At 47.3% G+C, this 26,516-nt stretch overlaps 1 protein-coding gene across 10 annotated transcripts in view; it reads right to left on the bottom strand.

The window, feature by feature from the left end:
* Positions 1 to 26,516, bottom strand: part of LOC135913367 (uncharacterized) — a 258,595-nt gene that overhangs the window by 165,216 nt on the left and 66,863 nt on the right. For 9 of the 10 annotated variants that reach the window (XM_070538506.1, XM_070538516.1, XM_070538534.1 and 6 more), the window contains exons 3-4: positions 17,888 to 18,054; positions 9,943 to 10,041 (exon numbers count right to left, since the gene is read on the bottom strand). In XM_070538506.1, coding sequence (XP_070394607.1) covers positions 9,943 to 10,041; positions 17,888 to 18,054 — 266 coding nt within the window. The remainder of the gene's footprint in view (positions 1 to 9,942; positions 10,042 to 17,887; positions 18,055 to 26,516) is intronic. The other variant, XM_070538527.1, reaches the window with a different exon arrangement.

The raw sequence follows: 26,516 nt of genomic DNA, 5'->3' as shown, positions 1-26,516 counted from the left end.
TTTACTTAGCTTGTGAAGAAGCAAGCTGTGAGAGACTTTGTCGAATGCTTTGGAAAAATCTAAATAGATGCAGTCTACCTCACTGCCACGATCAAGTATGAAGTTAATATTTGTTTATTTATTTGTTTATAAATCAATATCATTTGTAAAATAAATAAATATCATTTGCAAAATTTATTACCTGTGTTTCACAAGAAAAGTGTTTTCTAAAACCATGCTCTGCACGATTGAAAAAGGATGATGAGTCAAGAAAGTTCGCTAGGGATGACAAGATGACATGTTCCCTTATCTTGCAAGGTATGCTCGTTAGCGATACTGGCCGACAGCTGAGTTATAGGTGCTTGCCGTCTGATTTATGGAGTGGAACCACCTTAGCCGATTTCCAGTCGTCTGGGAGGTCACAAGTTTGAAGGGATTGCTCAATTATTTTCGATAGTATGATGGAAGAATCTACTTCAGTGTTTTTCAGGATTTTAGTGCTGATATCATCGGGACCACATGAAGAGGATAACTTTAAACGATCTATGATATTTATAATGTCTTCAAAGTGAAAACGAATGCGATCCATTGGAAATATGATATCGGAAGTATATACTGGTAGTGATGCGCTAAAAGGGACAGGAAATGCATTAGCAAAAGTCTCATTAAGTATTTTAGCACTGTCACTGTTAGGGATGGGGTTTGATTGAGAATCCAGGAGAGAGATTGACGGCTGATGTGACCCATTAACAACGTTCCTGAATAGTTTATTATCAGTAAAAAAAAATGATGGCAGTGTGACGCTAAAGAAATGTTGTTTAGCATCTTTTAACGATTTCTGATAAGTGCTAACCGCGGCTCTTAGAGCTGAGCAATGCTCCGATTTTCCGGATGACCTTGCCCTGACATATAACCGCCTTTTTCTGTTCAGGAGGCGTCTTAAGGAACGAGTGAACCATGGAGACCTACGATTAGTCGTGATGATTTTACGAGGGACGTACAATTACAAGTATTCATGCAGTTTTTTTTGAGCATGCACCAGTTGTCGTTAACCGATCGTTCGGCCCATGCCAGGACGAAATCGTAGAGAAAAAGCTGGAGGCCATCATTAATTGAAGAAAAATATGCTGTAGCATAATTGTAAATGCTTTTCGTTTTATTTGGCGTTTTATTCGACGGCAAATTCAACGTCATGTGCAGTAAACAAGGATCACTTAAGCCTGACAAGTATTTTACCTCGGAAACAAAATCTGGGGCGCTCATTAGCAAAACGCCTAATAAGTTAGAGCTGGTAGCTGTCGTCCTTGTCGGCGGGGTAACCATTTGTGTTAGCGAGAAGAAGGAGCATAGCGCTGAAAAACTTGCCGACTCAGAAGATCCGTCACCGTCTATTGCAGGGCTAGGCCAGTTAATGTTCGGGAAATTGAAGTCACCAAAAATAAAAATAGGACGATCAGGAAACTTTGTTTGAATTATCTTCAGAATATCGCGAAGGTCATTAGAAAAGCCGACGGGCGTAGATGGTGCCTGGTAGCATGCACAAAATAAAAGCGCTTTATTGTTAATTGTAACCTGTACACATTTGAACTCCAGTGTAGTATCAACACTAACTTCAAGCATTCTAGATTGTCAGACACAGCGATTAATACCCCACCGCCGCGACCAAAAGAATGGTCACAGCGAAATACACGGTAACACGTTTCCGTCGAAAATATTTCATTATTATGCACAGTTTCTTTGAGCCAAGTTTCTGTTAGTACAATGATGTCAGCCGCTGTGGTATCGGCCGTGCAAGATAAGCTGTCACGATTGCCAATGACACTGCCTATATTAGTGAAAAAAACTGAGACGTTATGATGTGCCTGCGCAGGTTGGTGCTCATGTTCATTGAGCTATTTCGGAGACAAAGGACCAGAGTTAGTTACAACACGTTTTTCATCTTTTTCTTGAACGCTATCAGTTATGGGGCAGTAGGTATAGCATTTTTTCTTCAGAATAAGCTTGTTAAAACGAAGACTAAACGGTTCGCCGGGCTCAGTTTGCTTTGCGAATTCAGCAAGCTTTTTCCGTGCATGCCTGGTGTCCGGGGCAAAATCTTCACTAATCGAGAAATCGGACTATTTTAGCTTGCTGTTTGCCCCCATGACTCCTTATTTAATTTCGTAGTTCGGGAATTTGACAATTATCGGTCGCATTTTCCCAGTTACAGCCTTACTGATCCTGTGCGCGCATTCAATGTCCAGTTCGGCTATGGTTAAGGACATGTTCTCTTATTTTTTCCTCGGATTCTGCCCATGTTTCATTGGGTCCGTCTGGAACATCATAAAGCACAGTAATGTTTCTACGAGACCTATCCTCAAGGTCATTTAAACGGATTTTGAGTATCTCATTCTGCGCTAGTGCTATTTCAGCATTTTCCCTCACTGTGGTCATGTCATCCCGAACCGCTTCGTGTAACTGCAGTTTATTTTCAACAGCGTTAAGGCGGGCTGATATTTCTGTAATATTTTTACTCAGTTCCTTCTGATTTGCTCCAAGGCTTTGTAGGCAATCAAATATGCGCACCTGTCCTTGTTCGATGTCGGTGGAACGGTCCCGAAGATCATGAAGCAGTGTTAAACGTGCACTGTCCTCACCTGTAGCTTTCGCGGATTTACTAGAATTCGGCCCGGGATTCAGCTCGACATCCCCAGACAGCAACATTTTCATCAGGCAGAAACACTCATGCACATGGTTCAAAAGCAGCTGCGGGCATGGGAACAAGACAAGGAACGCGTTATCTGAGCGTTTAGATGTGTCATCATCATCAGCCTGGTTACGCCCACTGCAGGGCAAAGGCCTCTCCCATATTCCTCCAACAACCCCGGTCATGTACTAATTGTGACCATGCCGTCTCTGCAAATTTCTTAATCTCATCCGCCCACCTAACTTTCTGCCGTCCCCTGCTACGCTTCCCTTCCCTTGGAATCCAGTCCGTAACCCTTAATGACCATCGGTTATCTTCCCTCCTCATTAAATGTCCTGCCCATGCCCATTTCTTTTTGTTGATTTCAACTAAGATGTCGTTAACTCGCGTTTGTTCCCTCACCCAATCTGCTCTTTTCTTATCCCTTAACGTTACACCTATCATTCTTCTTTCCATAGCTCGTTGCGTCGTCCTCTATTTGAGTAGAACCCTTTTCGTAAGCCTCCAGGTTTCTGCCCCGTAGGTGAGTACTGGTAAGACACAGCTATTATACACTTTTCTCTTGAGGGATAATGGCAACCTGCTGTTCATGATCTGAGAATGCCTGCCAAACGCACCCCAGCCCATTCTTATTCTTCTGATTATTTCTGTCTCATGATCCGGATCCGCAGTCACTACCTGCCCTAAGTAGATGTATTCCCTTACGACTTCTAGTGCCTCGCTGCCTATTGTAAACTTCTGTTCTCTTCCGAGACTGTTAAACATTACTTTAGTTTTCTGCAGATTAATTTTTAGACCCACTCTTCTGCTTTGCCTCTCCAGGTCAGTGAGCATGCATTGCAGTTGGTCCCCTGAGTTACTAAGCAAGGCAATATCATCAGCGAATCGCAAGTTACTAAGGTATTCTTCATTAACTTTTATCCCCATTTCTTCCCAATCCAGGTCTCTGAATACCTCTTGTAAACACGCTGTGAATAGCATTGGAGAGATCGTATCTCCCTGCCTGACGCCTTTCTTTATTGGGATTTTGTTGCTTTCTTTATGGAGGACTACGGTGGCTGTGGAGCCGCTATAGATATTTTTCAGTATTTTTACATATGGCTCGTCTACACCCTGATTGCGTAATGCCTCCATGACTGCTGAGGTTTCGACAGAATCAAATGCTTTCTCGTAATCAATGAAAGCCATATATAAGGGTTGGTTATATTCCGCACATTTCTCTATCACCTGATTGATAGTGTGAATATGATCTATTGTTGAGTAGCGTAGATGTGTTTAGATGTGCAATGAACCTGAAACAGCCAGAAGCGGAAGATATTTGTCAGCCGCATTGTAGCGTCGTTCTCGTGCCCGCTGCACTGCTGCGGACGGTGCCAGTCGTTTAAGTAGAGTGCGGGCGTTCTTGTCGATGATGATACAGTAGACCACTCTGGTAGAGTCTCTAGGAACTGGCACTGGCGCCGCAGCTCGTGGGTCGGCAGAGGATGCGTCACTTGACGCTGGAATTTCAGTCTGCAACATGTTTGGCAAAGCGCCATTGCAGCACCGACAAGGCGCCGCAGCGGTGCTTGGGCTGGATACTGTCACGAGCTGAAACAGCCAGAAGCGGAAGATATTTGTCAGCCGCATTGCAGCGTCGTTCCCATGCCCGCTGCACTGCTGCGGACGGTGCCAGTCGTTTAAGTATAGTGCGGGCGTTCTTGTCGATGATGATACAGTAGCCCATCCTGGGAGAGTCTCGGGAACTGGCACTGGCACCGCTGCTCGTGGGTCGGCAGAGTGAGTGAGTGAGTGTCAACTTTATTATTAGAAGGGGTAAGGGATAAGGGAGGCTGAGCTACGTAGGCTTCCAGGTTGTGCTTCACGATGGAGGCTTCAGCTCGTGCCAGGACCCATGTTTGGATGTCTCGATCGGTGCTGGAGAGAAGGGCCTCCCATTGTTCGTCGGTGGGGGGCGTGAGACGAGGTCAGCGGGCGGGGGGTCTTCCGGGCAGCGCCAGAGGATGTGGTTTAAGGAGGCAACGTCGCCGCACAGGCAGCAGCGTGGATCAATGACACCAGGGTGGATGTGCGAATACAGAGGATGCGTCACTTGGCGCTGGAATTTCAGTCTGCAACGCGTGTAGCAATGCGCCATTGCAGCACCGATAAGGCGCCGCAGCGGTGCTTGGGCTGGATACTGTCACGAGCTGAAACAGGCAGAAGCGGAAGATATTTGTCAGCCGCATTGTAGCGTTGTTCCCATGCCCACTCAAGTTGGGCCAACTTGAATATTGGAGGTAGACCTACTTAAATTTGGTGATTTGGCAACTTGAGATTTGGGTGTGGGTTAACTTGAGATCATGGGATGGCGCAATGTTCAAATGAACGATTAATTCCCCTAATCAGAAGTGCAACTTAAGTGGAAGCCCATGCTTCACTTGATTTAAATGTCACCGGGCGTGAATGAGCACTTCGTTTCCTTCGGCGCGTTGACGATAGGCGTCATTTTGTTCAAGTCAAGCATGGGCTTCGAGTCAAGATGCATTTTGCATATGGTGGTAAGCGTCCATCGAATTGTGACCTCACCGGCGAGCGGGCACGTTGAGACGCTTGGTGCGTTTTTTTATTAGGCTTTACCGAGGCGCAGTCAGAACGCTGTTAGCGTGGACAAGGAACGCGCCCGTAATACAGGCTTGCGAGACCGAGGGAGAGGGTGACATGGTAACGCGGCGGTGCACTCCGGCCTCACGCAACGGCTCACGCGATACTGCGGCAGCTAGTGTTCCCTGTCGACCACGCTGCTCCGTCGAGGCGCGCTTTTTCTCGGCATTCCGGCTCGAATGATACAATTGCACTAATGAGGCCGGATGCGGCGACAAAGTCTGACCGTCGCCTACAGAAGCGTAAGCATCCTTTGCAACCGTAAAGGCCATGTGTAGGCACAGGTTAGCTAGGAAAAGCAAGTAAGCAAAAATAACCAAAAACAAAGTCACAGCCGAGCCAAACAGTGCTTACGCATTTGTAGGCAGTTTTCCAAAGTTATGTTACGTTTTCTAAAGCATATATTCCTGCAAAACCGTTACTGCGGCTATAGAAGCACTCCAACACGTAAACATACAATGGTAGGTTTCTTAATTACTAGGGATTTATGCGTGCAAGGATAAATATTCTCATACGATCTCAACGTCATTCCCCAATTAATGTAATGAAAATATTGTAACAGTACGATAAGATAGATGTTACTTCCATTAGGGATCACTTTTAGGCTCTCTGGGCAAAAACCACTAAGAGTAAAGAAATAAGTGGGCTGCTGGCGCTGGTCAGTGGCAAGAGAGTTAATACCAATAATAATATTATTGATAACATTATTAAGATCAATATATAAGACTGGTATGCGACAACGTCTGGATCCTTAGCCATAGGCTCGTTATGGATCCATGCCGTAATACAAAGAAAAACAAACGATTCATACACGGGCACAATCATTTATTCTATTGGAGTAACCAACAAACAAAAAGAAAAAAAGAAAAAAAAGGAACAATATCGCGAGAGTAAGTGCCAAGATATTTATATAATTTTTCAGTACGGACACTGCAATACCATCGAAAACAGGTGCCCCTCCTATATCTAATAGATTTGTAGTTGCTATTACTTCCTGGATTGAAATACCTACCTAGCCAAAGGAACATACATTCTAAACAGGCAAAGATGGCTCGAACCTACTTTGCAAGCGAAGAAGAGCTTTAGTTCCAACCATACAAAAGTGATGGTTAAATTCTTCACCTACTGATGAAGCATCGCATCCATTGGCTATCGATGCGAGAATTCATTTCGAAGCTATAGGTTGAATAATAGAATTTATGGTAGCCCATCATCTTTTCGCATTGTGAGAAGACGCGTTGATCTGGTGACTGTACTAAAGCTTCTTCTGTATTCGCATTGCTTCCAAGGCTTTCTTCCTGTGCTCCTAATATATATAAAAAAGTAGCGCGTGTTGGCTCGATATTGTTTCACTTTACCATGCCAATAATTTCGCGCTTTAATTCGGTTCAGTATGCTCTGTGTCATCCCTGGACATATTGGTTGCGTATATGATGCTTTTACTTTCATTTGAGTGCACTCTGTAATTGTACCGTTAGGTCTTTCTATTAGCATAAACAGTGCATGCTAGCGTTTAAGTCATTCAAGTCGGGGAACAACATGTTCGAAAGTAACAGTGAAAGTTTTTCACAATCGATTAGCTTTGCGTTTGCGAAAAAAAATTGCCTGGTTAAAATGTCTATCTTCAAGACAATATAGGAACGCAATCTGTATGTGGTAAGCAGGACCTATATCGTAGGCTGCATAAAAGCTTTCAGTGACATCAAAGTTGTATAAGACGTGATCAAGGCAAGCTGAGCTATGAGTTGCAATTCACGTGGGATGAATGACAAGGTTAGTGAAACAATAAGAAAACAGTAAGTTTGAATGTTCAGTTTGTCTGCTACTAAGAGTGTCAATACTCATGCCGCCGACTATAACGACTTTTATCATTTTCGGTCAGGTGAATGAGAAAATATTCTAGGTCAATTAAAATCAAGCTACAATCAATTACGGGAGACGGTATACAACACCAATTATGACACTGTCAACCTCTACAAAAACATCTCCGAGTGTCCCCTAGTAGGTCTATTCTAAGAAGAATAAATAATACACCCGATTAAGTTTCCAAAATAGAATCCCACCCCTCCTCCCCTGTTTGTCGTAATTCTAGGAGACGAGATAAAAAACGTAATTTGGAATGTTATAACTTTCTCCGGGCTTTAGCCAAGTTTCCGCGATGGCTATGACGTCATACATGTTATTGCGCTGTGCCAACAGCGTAAGAAGGGCATCAAAATGTATTCCTGAGCTTCTCACGTTGCATTGAAGCGATGAGTATGGTCTATGTTATCTTTAAAAGATACCAACAGAAGAAGTCGTCGACATATTGGGGATATCATGCCACACGGCCTAGGTCGGCCACCGTGAGATGCAGACGACATCGGAGTTCTCTGCTTTCCTCATTATTATTCGACATCACGATAGCCAAGCATATTTCCAGTGGTGTTGCTTCTTTGCGACAATCGCCTTTGCGAGTAAAAGTTTGTATTATTTGCCCAAGTGGTCATTTATGAACGTTGGTGTACGTTCTGCGAAGCCAAAATCGGCTGCAGCGAAACCGGCTTTATTGCATGCACATTGAAGCATGTTATCAAGAGGTGCGCAGGACTTGAACTTGATAATGATGTTAGACTGGTTTTTGTTTTTTGATGGAACACGGTGTACGGCATCAATATTAGCCATTGTCACCTGGGCAACAACCATTGCTGCCTGGATTGCTGACTGGGATTGCTGACAGGCACTCATTAGGCACCCTGGGGATAACTTTCACTTCGAGAGTTCTTCTGCGACTGTACTGCTGTAGTTCCATCAGTTCATGTCCAGTAGCCTGCAACTCTATACACAGACGGCTGTTTTCACCTTTAAGCCGACTTTGTTCTGTCTTCACATCGCCTAATTCCCTCTACCCATTACCAAGTGCTTTCTTGAATTCCTCGAAGCTTTCGCTCATGAAATCTGTAGACTCCTTAAGGGAACCAAGCTCGCGGCTTAGGTTCTAATGCATGTTATCAATTTTAGTACTCAGCTTCAAAAACAACGCTGCATGTTCTGTCACTGTTGTGGGTGTTTTTACGAAGACCCTTTCGCCCATGTTGCAGGAGGACGACCAGGCAAGAAGTTAACATATAGCTAATGAAGTTGTTTTACACACCTGTAATGCACAGAACTGCGGTGAGTAGGCCATCGATGTGATCGTGCCGACATCGTCCGCAGCAATGGCTCTGGTGAAATGTGAAGCACGCTTTTATGCTGTCCGTTGCATCATCCAAAGCTTCTGCACAGCAGCAGTGGCGCAGGAGGCTTGCCTTGGTTCGTGTTTGGTTGGAATCTGATACCAGGGATTAGTTTGGGCACTGGTAGTACGGTCGAGTGTTCAGAGCAGCCAGCGTCGATGACTGCACTCTCCAAAAAACCGTGGTCACTAGGCCGTCGATGTGATCTTGCCTGGATCGTCCACAGCAGGTGTGACCCTGCTCTCTCTCTCTTCTGATTGCCAGAAGGAAGTCAAGCACGTATGGCCGGCTATGAGCCACTGGTGAGATAGAGCTCACCTAATTATTGTGCATAAGTCATAGCCCCCGAGACCTGTCCAGCAAGCCCTAGCCATGGCTGGGGCGTTCCTGGCTGCAAATACGTACGTACGGTGTTGATCCAGGAGTGAAGCCGAGCCTACACATAGGGTACCAGTATGGAAAGAGTCAATGGTCTCCGAGGTTTGGCCAGAAGGCGCCAATTATGGCTGGAGTGTTCCTTTTCTACTCCCGACTGCTATTGCGCTACGGGTCGTGAGTGGGGCAGTTCGTGCTACCGGTTGCTACATTTTTTATAGTGGCTGTATCGACGTGGTTGACTATACTACTGCGTGTGCCGGACGCCTTCATGTTCCCATCCTAGGTGACCACCACCGCGCACCCTGTCATCTATGACGTTTCATCCCGTTCTTTATCATTCTGGATGACAACACCTTGTTCTAACCCCCCTATGCGTTATATCGTATTGCCTTACTGGTAGCATTGATGATTGGTATACGCAAACATACACTGACACCTTCGGAAGGCGTTACGCGAGGTGCTACGTATTTTTTAAAAAGCATAGCTTCCCCGCCTCTCCCCCTTGAGTGCACATGCCCCAATTGCTGGCACACCACGAAGAGGCACGCGTAACCACTGCGACATCGTCAACGTGAATACCCGCCGCTCTGTATAGATTTTATGGTGCTGAGTCGCTATGCTTTGTGTCTGTCCCTCTCTCCTGCCTGTCTCTCTTCTTCATATTGGTTGTTACTCTTCTCGCTTCAGCAGCACACAATAGGGCACGAGCAATTCTAGCAACAAACGTTGCGTTCCTGCAACTAACAGAGCTGACAAACCACACAATCATTCAATACGCAGGCGTGCACCATAATTTTCATATCTAACTTGTTGCGTATCTAATATGTTTTGTATCTAATTGTGTCTCCTCAACGGCCACTAGCAAACATAGCTCAAAGAAATGTTCTCCTTTACTTCCTTTATGTCCCTACACTTAATTCTTCTACTGACATCGGCCAAGAATCCTCAAAAACGTCGGCAGAAATCAGAAGCCTGAGAAACCGGCTCATCCGGTTTCCGCAGTGCCAGTGCAACCAAATTGAGAAAGATGTTTTAGCATACCAGTGTCAACCAGCCGCCGTGGCTTGAACGTCTCCGCGGGAGCTTCCCGTGACAGGCCACCGGAACCAATAAGCAGACTCGTGTCTTCTTCAGTGAAGTCTAAAAGACAATATGATATACGGTGGTATTTGCTTAGTAGAGACACAGCCGAGCAAATCTTTCTTAGGCTCACGCAAACGCCGCTTTTGCCGCTTTCCAGCACTTTACAATGCAGCGAGCTTGCGAAGCGGTCACGGTTAAGTTCATGCTCGCAGCACTCGTGGGTTTTCCCTGTACTGTGATGCTGGCGCGCAGATAGAGTCGCCCCTCGCACCAGCCAGCCAAAGATTTGGCCTGCTGCACAGATTCTCGGAACTTGGTGGACCCGCTAAGCCTCTTCCCGTATGCGAGAAGTTCCGTTTGATTGTTTTCCTTCACTGGCCTGTGGCGGCCACTTTTATGTACACTTACAATAACGACAACAGGAACACTTGGATACATGCTCCCTGAAATTCAGCTAAATTTCTGTAGAGACAGTGAAACATAGCAGACGAAACAGGACAACAGAAAGTGCGCACATAACACGGCCATTCATAATTCAAACCATGTTATAAAGATGGGACGCAATAGTGAAACAAGTAACTTACACAAACAATGGCAGTAACGAGTGATGAAAAGGACACTCCGTGCAATCCTGTCAAAATCAGTACCGATCACTGTTCTCAAACCGGCTGTATGGCAACACCAGTAGGGGAACTGTTTAACAAATATGTATTATTTAAAAGAAAGTATTTTGCGTAATATGCCTGTACACTATGATCTTTCTACAACATGCATTATTTACCAGCTATGAATTATACAAAGAAGTGATGTGTTCGATTACTGACTCTTACGTTTACACGAAGGGCTTCCTCTAAACATATTTTTTTCGAATATTGTGGCTCTTCCACCTTCGCCAAACCCTTCATGTAACTAGAAATCGTGACCCTGTTTTCCCTCGGCGCAGGTAATTACAGCACTGTTGTATTCTTATACATTTTTGCAGGAAAGAAGCAGGTCCACGAGTGTAAAATACTGTATATTTACAACTGGTGTATATGGCGTTCCTGCAACTGCCAGACTTTGTCGTCCTCTAGTCCAATCCAACTTCTTCCTTTCCTTCACCGTAACATCACCCTCCTGGCGCGGTAGCTCCGTCCCGGGGAAAGTTATAGAGCCTCACTTAATGGGGGACATAGGGCTTGAGCCTGGCGACGTGAACATCGCTGGTGACGTTGGGAGGCACTGAAGGCTGACCGACTGGGGCGATCTCGTATGTCACGTCGCACAGTTGGCGTAAGATCTGGTAGTTACCATAATAACGGGAAACTAGTTTTTCCGACAAGCCGACGCGACGTGAAGGCGTCCAGAGAAGGACAAGGGAACGAGGTGAAAAATGGTGGTCGCAGTGCTGAAAGTCTTAGCGTCGCTTTTGAGAAGCTTGTGAGACTGTGAGGCGATGCCGGGCGATATTTCGGGCCTGGGCGGCTAAGCCAACAGTATCGCGAGCGTAACCAGTGCTCAGGGATTGTACTGCGGAAGGTAACAACGTGTCGAAGGGCAAGGTGGGGTCCAAAGTGGTTTTTCAAAAGGAAAAATGGCGAAAATCCGGCAGTCTCGTGACGGGACGAGTTGCACGCGAAAGTTATGTATGGTAAATTGACGTCCGAGTCGCGGTGATTATCGGAAACGTACATGGCCAGCATTTCAGTTAGTGTGTGGTTGAGTCACTCAGTGGGGCTGTTCGTTTGAGGGTGGTACGCGGTAGCAATCTGGTGTTCTGTAGAACAGGAGCGGAGCAGATCATCGATGACCTTCGATAGAAAGTAGCGGCCGCGATCCATCAGCAACTGGCGAGGGGCGCCATGGTGCAGGATGACGTCGTATAGTAAGAAGTCGGCGACATCTGTAGCGCAGCTGGTTGGCAGCGCTCGTGCGATGGCACATCTCATGGCATAATCGGTTGCTACAGCAATCCATTTGTTTCCTTTGATGCAAATTGGAAAGGGGCGAAGGAGAGCGAAGGGTCAGTGAGAGGGTGAGCGATGCTGGCAAAATTTTTCACAAAACACCGGAAATAAAAGCATAAGCCCATAAAACTACGGACATCGTTTGTTGAGCAAGGTACATGAAAATTTCGCACGGTTTGAACTTTCTGTAGATCAGGTTGCATTTCGGCGGCGTTTACGACATGGCCGATCATGTTAATTTCACACAGACCGAGATGGCACTTGGAGGAATTTAGCTGACGGCCAGCCCTGCGAAACACGTAGAGTTTGGTTGTGAGGCGCTGCAGGTGGTTCTCAATATTCGCGAAAACACAACCATATTGTCGAGGTAACAGAAGTATGTAGACCACTTCAAGTCGCGAAAAAGAGAGTCCGCCATGTGGTCGAATCTAGCTGGAGCACTGCACTATCCAAAGGGCATGACTTTACGTTAATACAGACCGTCCGGTGTGACGAAGGCGGTTTTCTCGCGGTCCATGTAATCGACGCTAATTTGCCAATAGCCAGAGCGGAGGTCAACTGATGAAAATTGTTGGGATCCGTGAAGGCAGTCAAGAGCGTCATCAATGCGAGGCAGGGGATAAACATCCTTCTTTGTTATCCTGTTGAAGTGACGGTAGTCTACCGAGAAGCGCCACGAGTTGTCTTTTTTCTTTACTGAGACAACCGGTGATGCCCACGGGCTACTGGAAGGTTTAATGATGACCTTGTCCATCATCCTGTCTACCTCTATCTGTATGATGGCCCTTTCTGTTGCGGAGACACGATATGGCCACCTATGAATGGGGCTGGCGTCACCGGTGTTGATGCGATGCGTGACAACAGATGTCTGGCCACGTGCACGATCGTCCAAATCAAAGATGTCCCGATAAGATGACAGGATGTGACGAAGAGTTGTTATTTGCTCGGAAGGAAGCTCAGGGGCGATCATTTTAGAAAGATCGTCCGCAGGCGCTTAGTACGAAGTAGTGGGTGACAAAAATCTCTTGGTACTGAGGAAGGATTAAGAGATCAAAGAAGAAATCTCAAGTGCTTCCAGAGGAGTCATATGCGCTATGGCGATACCGTGTGGCAGCACATGCGACGAAAATCCGAAATTGAGGATGGGCACGCGCGCGCAGTTTTCGTGGATCCGGATCAAGGTGCTCAGTAGGGCAACATTGGGCGAGAAAACGACGTACCTGATGGACCGTACCGTACCATATCTGTTGGCGACGACCTAGTCGCCATCAGGTACGGGAGGACAGGGTGTCAGGAGGACATTTGTAGCCGCCTGTGGAGACAGCCTTGCAAAATCAGCAGAACATAAGCGGTGTTAAGCAGAAGTTGTTCCGTCGGCAGGAAGCGGCAGATCCAACTGTGCAACACTTGCGGAGCAGTCAATTTGGGCAGTGTTTCGAAAGGAAGGTGAGGCCGAGCATTAGGTCATGCGGACACTGTTCAAGGACGATAAATAGAAGAATGGCATAATGGCCCCCAATAGTCGCACGTGCTGTGCACATTCCAAGGGCAGGATAAGTACTCCCGTCGGCGACTCACACAGTGCATGGTATGGCGGGTGTCTGAACCTTTTGAGTCTTCGGCGGAGAGCAGTGCTCATAACCGAAAGCTTCGCTCCTGTATCAACGAGAGATCTAACAGGAACGGCATCAACCCCAATGTCCAGTAGGTTTCCACATGTAGGCAGGGTCAACAGAGGATTTGTGGGCCGGGCGGAGTTGCAGCTTCACCTCCGGGAGCTGCACGGCCTAGTTTCCCGAACCGAAGCGACCGGTTGCAGAAGGGGAAGAACAGCGGTGAGCGAGAGATGAACGGGACCTACGACCTTGCGGAGGTGGGAAGCGGCTGGATCTTGATGGAGCACTGTCGGCGTTTATGTTCCTTGTTGGCGTATAGGGGGAGAAAATACGACGATTGTATGGTACTCGGCGGTAGTGACTCGGAGACGTCCACCGAGGAGGCGAAGACCAGTGGTTGAGGCAACGACGGGCGATGTGTCCAACAGCGGAACAATTAAAACAGATGGGTTTATCATCCTTTGTGCGCCAGTCAGCTGGCAGAGGGCCATCGCATCCTGTATGTACAGGACATAGGATTCTGTGGACGTCTGAACGCGGCAAACAAGTTCTTTTTTTTTTGCTGCCAGCTGACGACCGACAGGTCTGCCAAACAGGCTTCGCATTTTTTCTTTGCAGACGTTCCAGCTGGTTAGGTCAGCTTCATGTGTGTCATACCATTACTTCGCAGCTCTTACAAGTGTTTCGAAAGAACAGATGTATTAGAGGAGGTGGTGTAGCCATCCTCGTAAGTAAAGAATTAGCGCCTAACTCCTCTGCGTGTTGTCAAAGTATGCGTAAGCATTTCCCCCACTTGCTCATCTTTACGCAGCCCGGTGCTATTATCAATGTTATGAAACTGGATTCGACCAGTATAAACCCTTATCAACCGTTATCAGTCGATATCAGCCTTATCGTACATTAACCGGCACTTATCAACTTCTATTGGTCAGTATCAACCTTAACAGACTTGATCCGGTCCTTCTCAAACCTAGGCGGTGCTTATTAACCTTATCAGGATTTATCTGACAATCATAAGCGCTTATCGCTCTCGAGGACCTCATCGATCTGTGCCGAACCTTTATCACCCATGATGAGACCCCTATAGCCCCTCACCACTCCTTATATTCCTTATCAACTCATTGACTGCTTAACTGTCTGTGCTGCGTGGCACGAAGCGCATGAACCCTGAAACATCGGTGGCCTTTCGATTGGTGAAGGAACTCCCCCAACGGAAGACGCACCACAAAAACGCATTGGAGATGTGGTGTCTTTTCATTAAATTTTCGCAAGATTGGAATTTTCTTAATGCCTATAATGCTCCAAGTTGGCTCAGCTTGCGGTCCTAGAAATGACTTTTATTCCACCATTACCAAATCTTTCAACGAAGTCTTCATAGAAACTGTTCTCCTTTGAGGTTTGTTTCTCATTCATATTGTTGAGTATAATCACCTTCTGCAAGCGCGTGTATTTAGTCCACTGAGAAACACACTGAGCTTTCGAGCGTAGGGTCGTTGGTTTGGAACTCACCCCTGCCAATATTTTTCTTTCGAACTCATTTTGTGTTATACATTATTTGCGTTACAGCGATTCATCTTACGTGACAGATGGGCGGGTTTCTTCGATGAGTAGGCGTAGAAATACTTAGGCACTTAAACATTGACAGTATTTTGCGGGACGCTATTACGGAGCTTGACTGCTTACGCATGAAGCTGTTCTGATGGGCTAGACTTTTATTTCGTATCCTGTGTACAGGACTCCCGACGACTCACCTAACTTCCATAAGAAACTTGCAGCACACATGACTGCCAATTGACAATCATATAATTGTACACAACTTTAACCTGGCAACTTTCACGTGGGATAGTCTGGAGGTTTGGCCGAATACAGCAAGGATGATAGTATTATTTTTGATAATATGCTTGCCCACCCACGCTCTAATTCAACTTCTGCAAGAACCAACGCATGGACAAGGACCTTGCTTCCGCGTTTTGTACCTAATATTTCATCCCTGAATATTGTCCTGCCCTCTCGTCACCCAAGAACGAGCGCTATCGGAACGCTACCTTGTTAATGCCTCGTTTCCAGCGCTGTCGCTGTATTCAACCCCAAAATCCCCGTTTTGTTCCTCCAGTGACTATTCGCGCGACAAAGACGACAGCGTAATAGAACACTGAGAAAGGTGCCAGATTGAGTTTAATGACACTGGCGTCTGCGTTCTTTGGAACAGGTCCAAAAATATGTAAGCACTGCGTTGAAGATTTCGTACCGGATGAGAGGAAAATATTTCGCACGCAAACGCCATCGATGTCGCGCAGCATCATACAGCTCAAACGCAAAATGAAGCGAATAAAAAGAAGTTCATGCACGTTCGATTAGTATTAGCGAATTACAGGAGCGGTTCCCACGTGCGCTGCCCAACTAAAAATACTACTTCCAAAATATGCTGCCTTTCTTGATGAAAAACGATCCAAAGAAACTCTGGAACCACATTAAAGACACCAAGAAACCTCTTTCGCAGGTCGCAGGTAACAAATACGAAAGAGATTGCTGTGCTTTTTATTATTTATTTTCATAGCGTATTTGTAGGTCGCATTGCCTGTGCGTCCATTGAAGAACCATGCACCCTGCCACCAGTAACCTTACCTCGTACGCAGGGGTACTTTTCCTCCTACTAAACTTCGAAAGTAAAAAAAACCTTGTGGTCTGGACAACACCCTAAACGTGTTCTTGCGGCGTTACGCTGGCTCAATCGCTAAATTTCTTATAAAAAAATTTTGCATGCCTCACTGTCGACTGGCAAACTTCCCTATCATTTGAGGAGACTCCGAGTATCTCCTGCTGGCATAAAGGGGACCTACTATTTCTTAGTAATTAGCACCCGATTTCATTGTTACCATCATTTTGTAAACTATTGAAGCATGTGTACGTAGTATCAAAATAATTACGAATTCCTGAACGACCATCTCTCCGTGAAAAGATGCCAGCACAGGTTCAGAAAAGGTCGTTCAACGGTCATTCAGTTAATCAAAATTTTCCCCGCACTAGCATCCTTTCTTGATAACAGTGACCAGATACGTATGATATTTATTTTTAGATTGTAGCAACGTATACTCCCTTTTACCTAACGACCGCCTAATATATAGAGTAAGAAATTTTGGCTTCTCGGAAACGTTAATATTATCCATAGCTGGATACTTAACAAAAACAAAAAAAAATTATGGAAATGGATAGGCAACACGTGGACTGTCTTCCAGCCACGCCTGGGGTACTCAGGGGAGTGTCCTGAGTACCTTACTGTTCTTGTGTTACATTAACGATGTTGCAGCTGTGGACTGTCATTCCTACATACGTTTAGTTCCTGAAGACTGTGTTTTCTACCACGAGAGCTGTAGTACTGACGTTCAAGTTGACATTTGGATTTGCTTTAACGATGTACTCACCTGGTGCATAACATGGAGAATGGTCATAAACCCCCCAAAAAAGCTGTCCTTAGTTTCACGCGGAAAAACCTACCATATTTTAACACTTGCTACATAAGTTCGTTCCTTTTACAAGAATTTTCAAGCCACAAATACTTGGAGCTACTATCACTAATAACTTAACTTGGGGGCATGCACATCGACCTTTCCAAAACTATGCTTACTAATACATAAGCTGCGCAACGCCCCTTCACGCAATAATCAGTTACACTACTATCATCAGACCGGCACTTGAATACGCACGTGTTCTTTGGGACCCGTACACTGACGACAGTGTTAAAAAATTTGAACAAATACAGAAAAAGCTGTCAGAATAATTTATTCAAAGTACTCTCGGAATGATTAGACTCCCCAGCGAATAAAAACATAACGCTATCGAGCCCCTCTACTTACGCGGAAAATCTGAACGAATTGAATTCACATCCACCCTACTGTTTAAAAGCCTTGCTGTAGACCGTAACGTGTACCTGTCACCTCTAGCAAGTAGACGGATACGACATGTCAAGCCGCATTTCCTAACACTGCACCTCGCAAGAACTCATACACTTAAGAACATTTTTTTTTCATAGAACAACATCTGATTGGAACACAGCATTAAAATTTACTAAATATTCTCATTGAGTAGCATTCTTGAAATATAACGCACGTCTCCCTTGTAGTGTCTATCCTGCCGCATAGTTGTTCTTGTTTTTCTCTTTGCCTACCCTGCGTGGGCCCATTAAGGGCTTGCAGTATGCAATAAATAAATTAATGAAATACTACGGCAGTCCCACATGACTGCATGCTGAGAAGGTTAAAATGTCCGCCTAGTCGAACTAAAAGCTCCCTTCGATTCGAAAATGGCCAACAACTCGTACAATGACAAAAGCGATGCACTAGCCTTTCTCATCATTGTCGAGGCGTGTGCCATGGTATTCTTGGCGTCTGCTGCTGCTGGTGGCGGCCACCACGGCAGCGGCCACCAGCCCCACGATGAGTAGAGGCAGCACGAGCACCAGCACCCGAGACAACGCGTATCTGTAGCGAATGGGTGCCGCCGGAACTTGCCTGAAATAAAACAGGTTTAGTGGCTGGCATTCTTTTCAGCACGTGTGTTTCCAGGTGTCTTGTCGCTAAATATTTAAGCAATCAAATGATTTTGAACCCTGGCGTTTGAGTTCTCCAACGTTCCTTCATTGTCCTTTTGTTATCCCTACTTTCCACATATTATTCGTCCGGTGGCGTCCATACAGGTGTATATTTCAAGCTCTTCTCTGATCTGTGCGCTCTTTGCTTGGTCACTTGCGATTGATTGAGATTGACTCTTAATAAATCTGATATATCGCTTTCCTGGCTCGCCTACTATAGCGAACGGTACCTTAGCGAACTTAAATATATGGTCTTGTTTCTCGTGGGAAATGCATTACTTCGATTCAAAATATTAGGTGCAGTTATTTCTTCTTGAATGATGCCGGACAGAATGTGCACTGCTGTCCACAAAGTGAAAGATACTGAATGCATTTCGCTAAATAGCGGGGCTCTTAAGTACCGGTTTCCGTGGTCCATTTCAATGCGCTAGGTGTGGCGTGCATTTACTAGTTTTGTGAACGATTTAATCTGCGTGATTGTTCTGTGTTTGTCTGTGCTTCAGTTATCTGCTGTGATGTAATAAGCTTGCAGCAGCATGCTAGGCGTATCACTCAGCTAATCTCTCCAGATATAATTAAATTTTGCTCATAAGCGCGCACGTAACTTCTCATACTGACGCATACGGCTTCCTTATTATACGTTTTTGAAATACATAAGATGTGAGCGCGACGCGGTTTACATAACCGAACATGCCAGTGTGTGCTCCAAAGACTATAGCCAAAGCCTAGTGGTTGGCATAACGCAGCGCAAACGTCTTGACCAGTGAAGCTGTTCATGAGGATCATGTGCTGACGTTGTCAGACTTCGCTAAACCTATCATTGTCAGCAATGGCTCGAGCGTCGTTGTCTTCTTCGTTAGGTGGCTCATTGGCGGCATTCGGTGCTACCGTGCGAACGCGTTGGTGCCATGGCTCCCGCGTTCATAGACGGTGTCGTCTTCTTACACAGCTGGCTCCGTTCCACTCATCATTCCAGCGGAGAATTTCCATTTTCTTCTGGCGTCGTAATGGAAAAACCGAACCGCATTCACGGCTGTATGGAAGACCGCCACCACCGTCCTGATTCCCAAATTCGGCAAGGCTGTGGACGTGGAGAATCTCCGAACCATCTCTCTCACGTCCTGCGTCGGCAAGGTGGCAGAGCACGTCGTCCTCAATAGACTAAGAAGATATCTTTATGGCAACAACGTCTATACTTCCAACATGATTGCCTTCCGTGCCGGCCTCTCGTTGCAGGACGCCATGACAACGATCAAACATCAAATCATCGACGGCAGTAGCTGGGACACCAGGGCCCTGACCTAGAGAAGGCATTTGACAACGTTCTCCACACGAATGCATCTTGGCCTCAATCGCGGACCTCGAGCTGGGCCCCAGACTGCATAACTACGTCCATTCTTTCCTGACGAGGAGGAAAGAGAAGCTGTGGATCTTCAACTTTGTCTCCGGCGAGGTGCTCTTGAGCACACGGGGCTCGCCGCAAGGTTCGGTTATTTCACCCACTCTCTTCAAAATCTGCATGGTCGACCTCCCGAGGAAGCTGGCCTAACTTGCAAGTATCAAACACACCATCTACGCCGACGACATCACGATCTCGTGCACTGGCGGTAGTCAAGTGCAAGTGGAAAGTGCATTGCAAGAGGCCGTAGATGTCACGGAGCTCAACCTGCTACCCACCGAACTCAGGTGTGCCCAGACGAAATGCAAGCATCTGCTTTCCAAAAAGACGGGGCACACCCAAGGGCTGGCAATCGGCATCCGAAAGTGACATTCACCTGTTCAATCTGAGCAGTGACCCGATACCCTGGGTCGACACCATCAGAGCGCGGGGTATGTTCATTGAATCGGGTGGCGGCAACGACATTGCATTCAGCAACATCATTGCGAAGTGCGACAATGCTTTTCGCCTCAGGCGAAGGGTCACGAACAGACATCGCGGCCTCAAGGAGGACAAACTTCTTCGGCTCATCAACGCCTTCGTGCTGTGTTCCTTTACCTACACGGTGGCCATGCACAACTGGCTGAGCCGAGCGGGACAAGCTCGATGCACTCATTCGAAGATTCGTCAAGAGAGCCCTCGGGCTGCTTGTCAGGACGCGTACCGAGGAATCCCTCCGGCTCAGAGTGCACAGCACCATGAAGGCCATAACCGAGGTGCAGGAACACGCTCGGTTGTCCTGCACGCCAGCCGGCAGGCGTATCCTCGAGGAGATTGGGCTCGCCCCCGCCAAGAACTTGGCTGACAACACCCAAATTCCCAAAGAAATAGAGGAGAAGATCGTCGTCGCCCCTTTGTCCCACAACGCTCATCCGGTTCACAACGCAGGTCGTCTCAAGGCAAGAGCATGAACTATGCTCAAGCAAATATACAAGGACAAGATCGACGCAACCATCGTGGACGCCGCCGCGTACCGAAACGGCAAGGCTTGTGCGGTTTAGATCATGCACACGCTGGGAAAAGTCATCTACTGTGCCTCGGTCCGGGCGACTGTCCCTGAGGTGGCCGAGCAAGTGGCCATTGCACTCGCCATGCAAGACGGTCGTAGAGACAGGGTGTACGGCGATTCGAAAGCGGCCGTCAGGGCATTCCAGGAAGGCCGAGTAGCCGGGCAGCTAGTTCAAATTCTGAAAGGCGCCAAACAAGGCGACAGTACCATGCACCCCATCCTTTGGTTCACTGCCGACATCGAGGCGATTGAGGGGGTTCCTCTAACCCTCAGCGATTCGGCCCACGAGGCTGTGCATGGCTACCGACCGCGCTGCCTTCGGATTGCGTGACTCTATCTCCGGACCCACAGACGCTCCTATCACGCACGATGAAATTACTAAACTCTTTTACTTAGAGAGAGTGACCGCTAGGGAGCCATGGCGAGTGGACGTGTGTCACGTCGACTCTGTCTTCCGGCAGTGATTTCCAGCGGCAAATATCGCATCGGCCAGAGCTGGTTATAATTGTCAAACGGATGTTGAGGGGACTGTGCGGACACCAGCGTTTTGTCCGTAAGTGGATTTTTCGCCATTTGAGAGTCAAAAGTCTGCCGGCCGTGGTGCCGACACGCTAACCCTAACGCCGGTCACTAGGCCTAACCAGGCCCCCGGTGCCGCCGCGTCAGCCGTGCGGCAGCCAACAGGCGGTATGAATAGCTCATGGTTCATGGTAACATTGTGCTAAGTTTTACAAACACGATATTAAGGAAGGACAGGACGTGGACGGACGCAGCGCAATATATGCACGGTATGAATAGCATCGTGCAAGGTCGCAGCACCGAAAAGGCCAAGCTCGACGCCACGGATTGGACCACACTACTCAGCAAATGCAACCACGAGGAGAAATGGGCACGGAAACCAAGCTCGCCTCAGAAGAGGTGAAAGTGATAGACGCCCTGCCACCATCACCGAAGCGCTACGGCAAAGAGGAAGCGGAGAAATCAATCACCTGGAACCAAGTCAAGCTTCCCAAGAATAGCTGCAGAATCATTTCCCGCCCCAAGGGCGGCAGGTAGTCAAACAGTACGATGGACCGACCCTGACTGAAGCCATACATGTAACTGTGAAGATTGAAAGGAACAAGGTGTGCCAGCTCGTCGAGAACGAGAGGCAAGAAATTTTCGTCTTCTTCACCTCCAGCACGGAGGCAAGAGACATACTCCTACGCCTCACAAACCTGGACATTGAAGGCAAAGTGCACTGGATGACCGTTCACCTGGGAGTACCCGACGACTTCTCTAGAGGAGTCATCCACGAAATAGGACTCAACACTTCACTGCAAAATAAGAAGAGCAGAGAGCAGAACATGAGGAGAAACCCAAGGTACTGGAAACCAGACGACTAGGAAAGAGCAAGACCATCAAGGAGATACCGAGGAATATCAAATGCCTAGGTGCCATCCTGAACTGCTACTTGCACAAGAAAAAGCATGATGTATGCTATAAGAGCGGAGATCTGGGACACCAATCTGACGTATACGAGGAAAAGTGCCGGGGCTGCGGCATTCCCAACCCAACCGTGTGAAATGACTGCAACCCCAACTGCAAGCTGCGTGGCCAGCCGCACCCCACCAGCCACAGACCCTTCAAGGTGATCTTCAGAACCCTATGCATGGTTAAGAAACGACAATGGGAGAAACTCCAGCAACAGGAGGAAGAGAAGAAACTATCAGAACATCGCAGCAAGTGGGACGGGAGCAAGACGCGGGCCACGAGTAAGGAGCGACTCCGGTCCATATCCTTCCCGAGGCTACCGCGGCAGGCCACGACCACCCCGCCGAAGAAGCAAGGGGAACCAACCACCGAAAAGGTAGGCTGGGAAGCGGGGAATTCCCATAACTCAGACATAGTGAGGGATCTCAAAGGGCAAATGAAACAACAACACGAAATGATGAAACAGCAACAGGAGCAATGGAAGCTTTACCAGGAGCAAAACAAGCTCAGATGTTGGAGCTCCGTAGTCACGTTATCGAGCTACACAGGGAGAACAATGAGCTCATAGCATAACTCAGACAACCGGAAGCGGATCAGGCGGCCATGGACAATAAGTCGTCTGAAACTGAGCCAAAGGCGGCTGGACCACCAAAAAGACCGATACGGGCCTTGGTAAGGCCGATGGCAGGGTAGACAAACTTGAAGTAGACATGCAGCAACTCAAAGAGGTCGCAGAACAGGTGGCCATTGCTACCCAGCGTAACGCGGAGAGTGTAGACCAACTCTCAGCCCAGCTCAGCCAACTGGTCACCCCAATGGGAACTAGAATAGACCAACTGGCAGAACAGCGAAAGCAAATCCTTCTGCAATTGAAACATGGCCAGACTCAACACTAGGGTAAACACAATATGGTGTTGGAACTGTAGGGGCTTCACACAAAAAACAAACGTTCTCTAAGCCTACCTTGCGAGACGGGATGGCGCCGACATCATCGCGCTGCAAGAGTGTGGAAAAACTCTAAACTGAGCGGACACAAAGCGTACCCAGTCCGACGTCCAAACAGTCAGACTGCTACCCTGTTGAAGAGAAATATCACCTTCACGCAGCATGAGGTAGGATGCACGCAGATTGACTAAGTGTTAACGGAGATTATACCGCAGAGGAGGAAATAACGCAGCCTGCTAGTGCTGAACACCTACAGCTCACCTAAGCTAAGGAAAGGCGGTGGCTTCAGGCAGCTATTTGCCCAAGCGCAACCACTGGCTCAAGGGCAGCGGTGTCTCGTAATATTAGGGCATTTTAATTAGCCACTCCCAGATAAAGAAATGAACCATTCCTAGATAAAGAGGAGAGAATTATGGGACGTCATGATACAGTGCAACTTAACACTCCTCAGCGAACCAATCGCACCGACCAGGCGGGGAAACAGCGAGTCATACGACACCAACCCCGACCTGGCCATGATCGGAGCGGACGTTGAGGCTACATGGCACAACACGAGGGAGAACCTAGGCAGTGATCACAGAATCATAGAGATCGTTGTCCAAACCGGGGTCAAAATCAAACGTGAGAGAAAAACACTCAGATCCTTCAATTGGCAATCCTTCAGCGACAATGGAAGGGATTGCGGGGAGACCAGCGACACAGCTGAATGGACGAATAGCATCAAGCAGGCATGCATAGAGGCTGAGGAGGAAATAGAATTAGATGAGTAACCAGACCGAATTGATAGCCATATGAGACACGACTGTGGCAAAAAAAGAGGCAGAACCAAGCTCGCCCAAGAAAGGGGCAACCGTAACCTGAGAAGCAGAATAGCAGCTCTCAGCGAGGATATTGAGAGCCATGCCCAAACACTAAACAGACAACACTGGAACAACATCTGCGATGGACTAGACGAGCAATTAAGCTCCGTCACCACCTGGAAACTATTGAGGCACTTCCTGGACACAGACAACACCAAAGCTGTGACCAGGGGAAAAATGCTAAGAAGAACATACAATTTCCAGGGGTCTGAGGAGGATATGATCAACTAGATCAAAAATAGGTACATATGGGAAACAAACACCGAAACATTCCCCGACTATAGCGGCGAAAACAACAAGAAGCTTGACCAGAGAGGGAATAAACGTTTTTATTGGGTGAATGCACACCAACCAATGACCATAAGAGAGGTCAAAGCTGCCCTAAACAAGCTTAGAAGGAAAACTGCGGCTGGCCCAGATGGAGTCAGAAAGATGCTTAGAAACCCCGATGACAACTCCCTCCCGCAATAGACGGCATTCACGCAAAAGTGTTGGGAGCGGGGGGAGATACCCGGGGAGCGGAAGAAAGCAAATCTAGTCCTCATCCCCAAACCTGGGAAAGAACTCAAACTAGAGAACCTTAGGCCAATACCGTTAACCTCCTGTGCAGGCAAGCTCATGGAGCACGTCATACAGAACAGGCTCAACGGATACTTGAAAGTAAGGGACTCTACCCAGACAGCATGGTTGGATTCAGACAACTATCCACAAACGAAGTCATGCTACAACTCGAACCACATGTATTGGAAAGGAAGGCTAGCGACTCGAGAGTCATAGTGGGACTCGACGTCAGCAAAGCGTTTGACAACGTCAAACACCAAGCGATCACAACTCAATCACCTAAATTCAGGAAGCAAGCTATAAAAATATATCAAAAGCTTCCTCACGGACTGAACGGTGAACATAGAAATCGGGGGCACAACAAGAGAAAACATTAGGCTAGGCAACAAGGGAACACCACAGGGATCGGTGCTATCCCCTACCATTTTTAACATTGCAATGATTGGGCTGCCAGAAATACTCAGAAAGCTAGAGGGCCTCTGCCAAAATTTCTACGCTGACGACCCCACCCTTTGGATCGACAGAGGCTGGAGCGATGGTCAAATATAAGATACCCTACAAAGGGCAATCTGGGAAACGGAAAGCTATCCGAGACCCATAGGGCTAAAATGCTCGCCGGAAAAAGCGGAGATGCTAATCATGATCAAGCAGCAGGTCAATATTCAGTTCCTGGTCAAGAACACCCCGGTCCCAAGGGTGTACATAATCAGGGTACTGGGTATGTGGATACAACGGAATGGGAGAAACACCTAAACGATAAACAGACTAGATGCTATGACCAACCAAACGTGCAGGCTTCTGAAGAGGATAGCAAGCAAAAACGCGGAGATGAAGGAGGCAAACCTACTTAGGTTTGTCCACCCTTTCATCATTAGCCGAATCACCTACGCTATACCGTACTTAAAGACAACTAAAGCAGAGAAAGCCAAAGTAGACAGCCTCATCAGAAAAGGTGTCATAACCATCCTAGGTTTTTCACCGTGCACATCAACCGAGACGATCCTCAACCTAGGAGTGTCAAACACCCTAGAGGAAATGTGCGAGGCGAAACTCACGACACAATGTCAAACTAACTGGCAGTGAAACGGGCAGATCCATCGTTAGGAAACTGGGCTACCAGAGTCTAGAATCGCGATAGGGGATAACCGCCATTCCCAAAGAAATTGCCAACATGTTAAGAATACCCCTATCCCAAGAAACATGCACAAAGACGAACGCTGGAGAAGCAGAGTCCAAAGACTCCAAAGCTCCCTCCTTTAAACACAAGTGGTAGTGTACGCCGATGCGGCAGAGTACCCAGAAGGGCACTATACTGCAGTAGTAGTAAGCGACAAAGGCGAGCTAATCTCGAGCTGTAACATGAGACACTCTTCACTAGAGAAGGCAGAGATGGCACCGATTGCCCTGGAAATCACGAGCCCATCAACTACAATAACTATCACCGGCTCTAAAAGTGAAATCAAAGCCTAAAACAACGGTAAGGTGTCCAAAGAGGCCGGCAAAATTCTGCAAGCAGGCAAGGAGAAGGTGCCCAGCGACCTAATTAGAATAATATGAGCGCCCGCCTATAGTGGACTCACAGGAAACGAGATCGCTAACGAGGTGACCCGAGGACTCGCACACTGGGCCCCAGCGCAGGCAGACTACTCCCTTTCCAAAAGCGAGACTTAACCACATATAGAGAGATGGGAGAACACTATAGAATGGGCAGGGGAGCCCTGCCTCGCCCCCCATAAGTATCTCACAAAGAAGGAATTATCTGGTGAAAACTGCAGACGGGTACCTTCCTAAACCCGTATATCGTACACAAATGGCATCCTGAAGTGCACTCTTCCAAATGCAAAAACTGCGAAGGCATAGGGACGCTAAATCACATGCTCTGGGCGTGCCTAGTGCTAAATGGCCTACATGGGAACAAAGAGTCATGGGAATCCTCCCTTTATAGCCAGGTAGAACAAACCCAAAAACAACTCATCGGTCAAACCCTGGCCGGCGCCGGAAGACAACTATTCCGGCCGACGCTTAGGAGGGAGGTAGACGGTGAAAGGGGGAACTGTGTCTCATCCCGATCACCCATACTCTCTGACCTGTGCAAA

This window comes from Dermacentor albipictus, chromosome 1 (assembly GCF_038994185.2).
Source record: "Dermacentor albipictus isolate Rhodes 1998 colony chromosome 1, USDA_Dalb.pri_finalv2, whole genome shotgun sequence".
Taxonomy (NCBI): domain Eukaryota; kingdom Metazoa; phylum Arthropoda; class Arachnida; order Ixodida; family Ixodidae; genus Dermacentor; species Dermacentor albipictus.
This window is presented reverse-complemented; position numbering and strand designations above follow the sequence as displayed.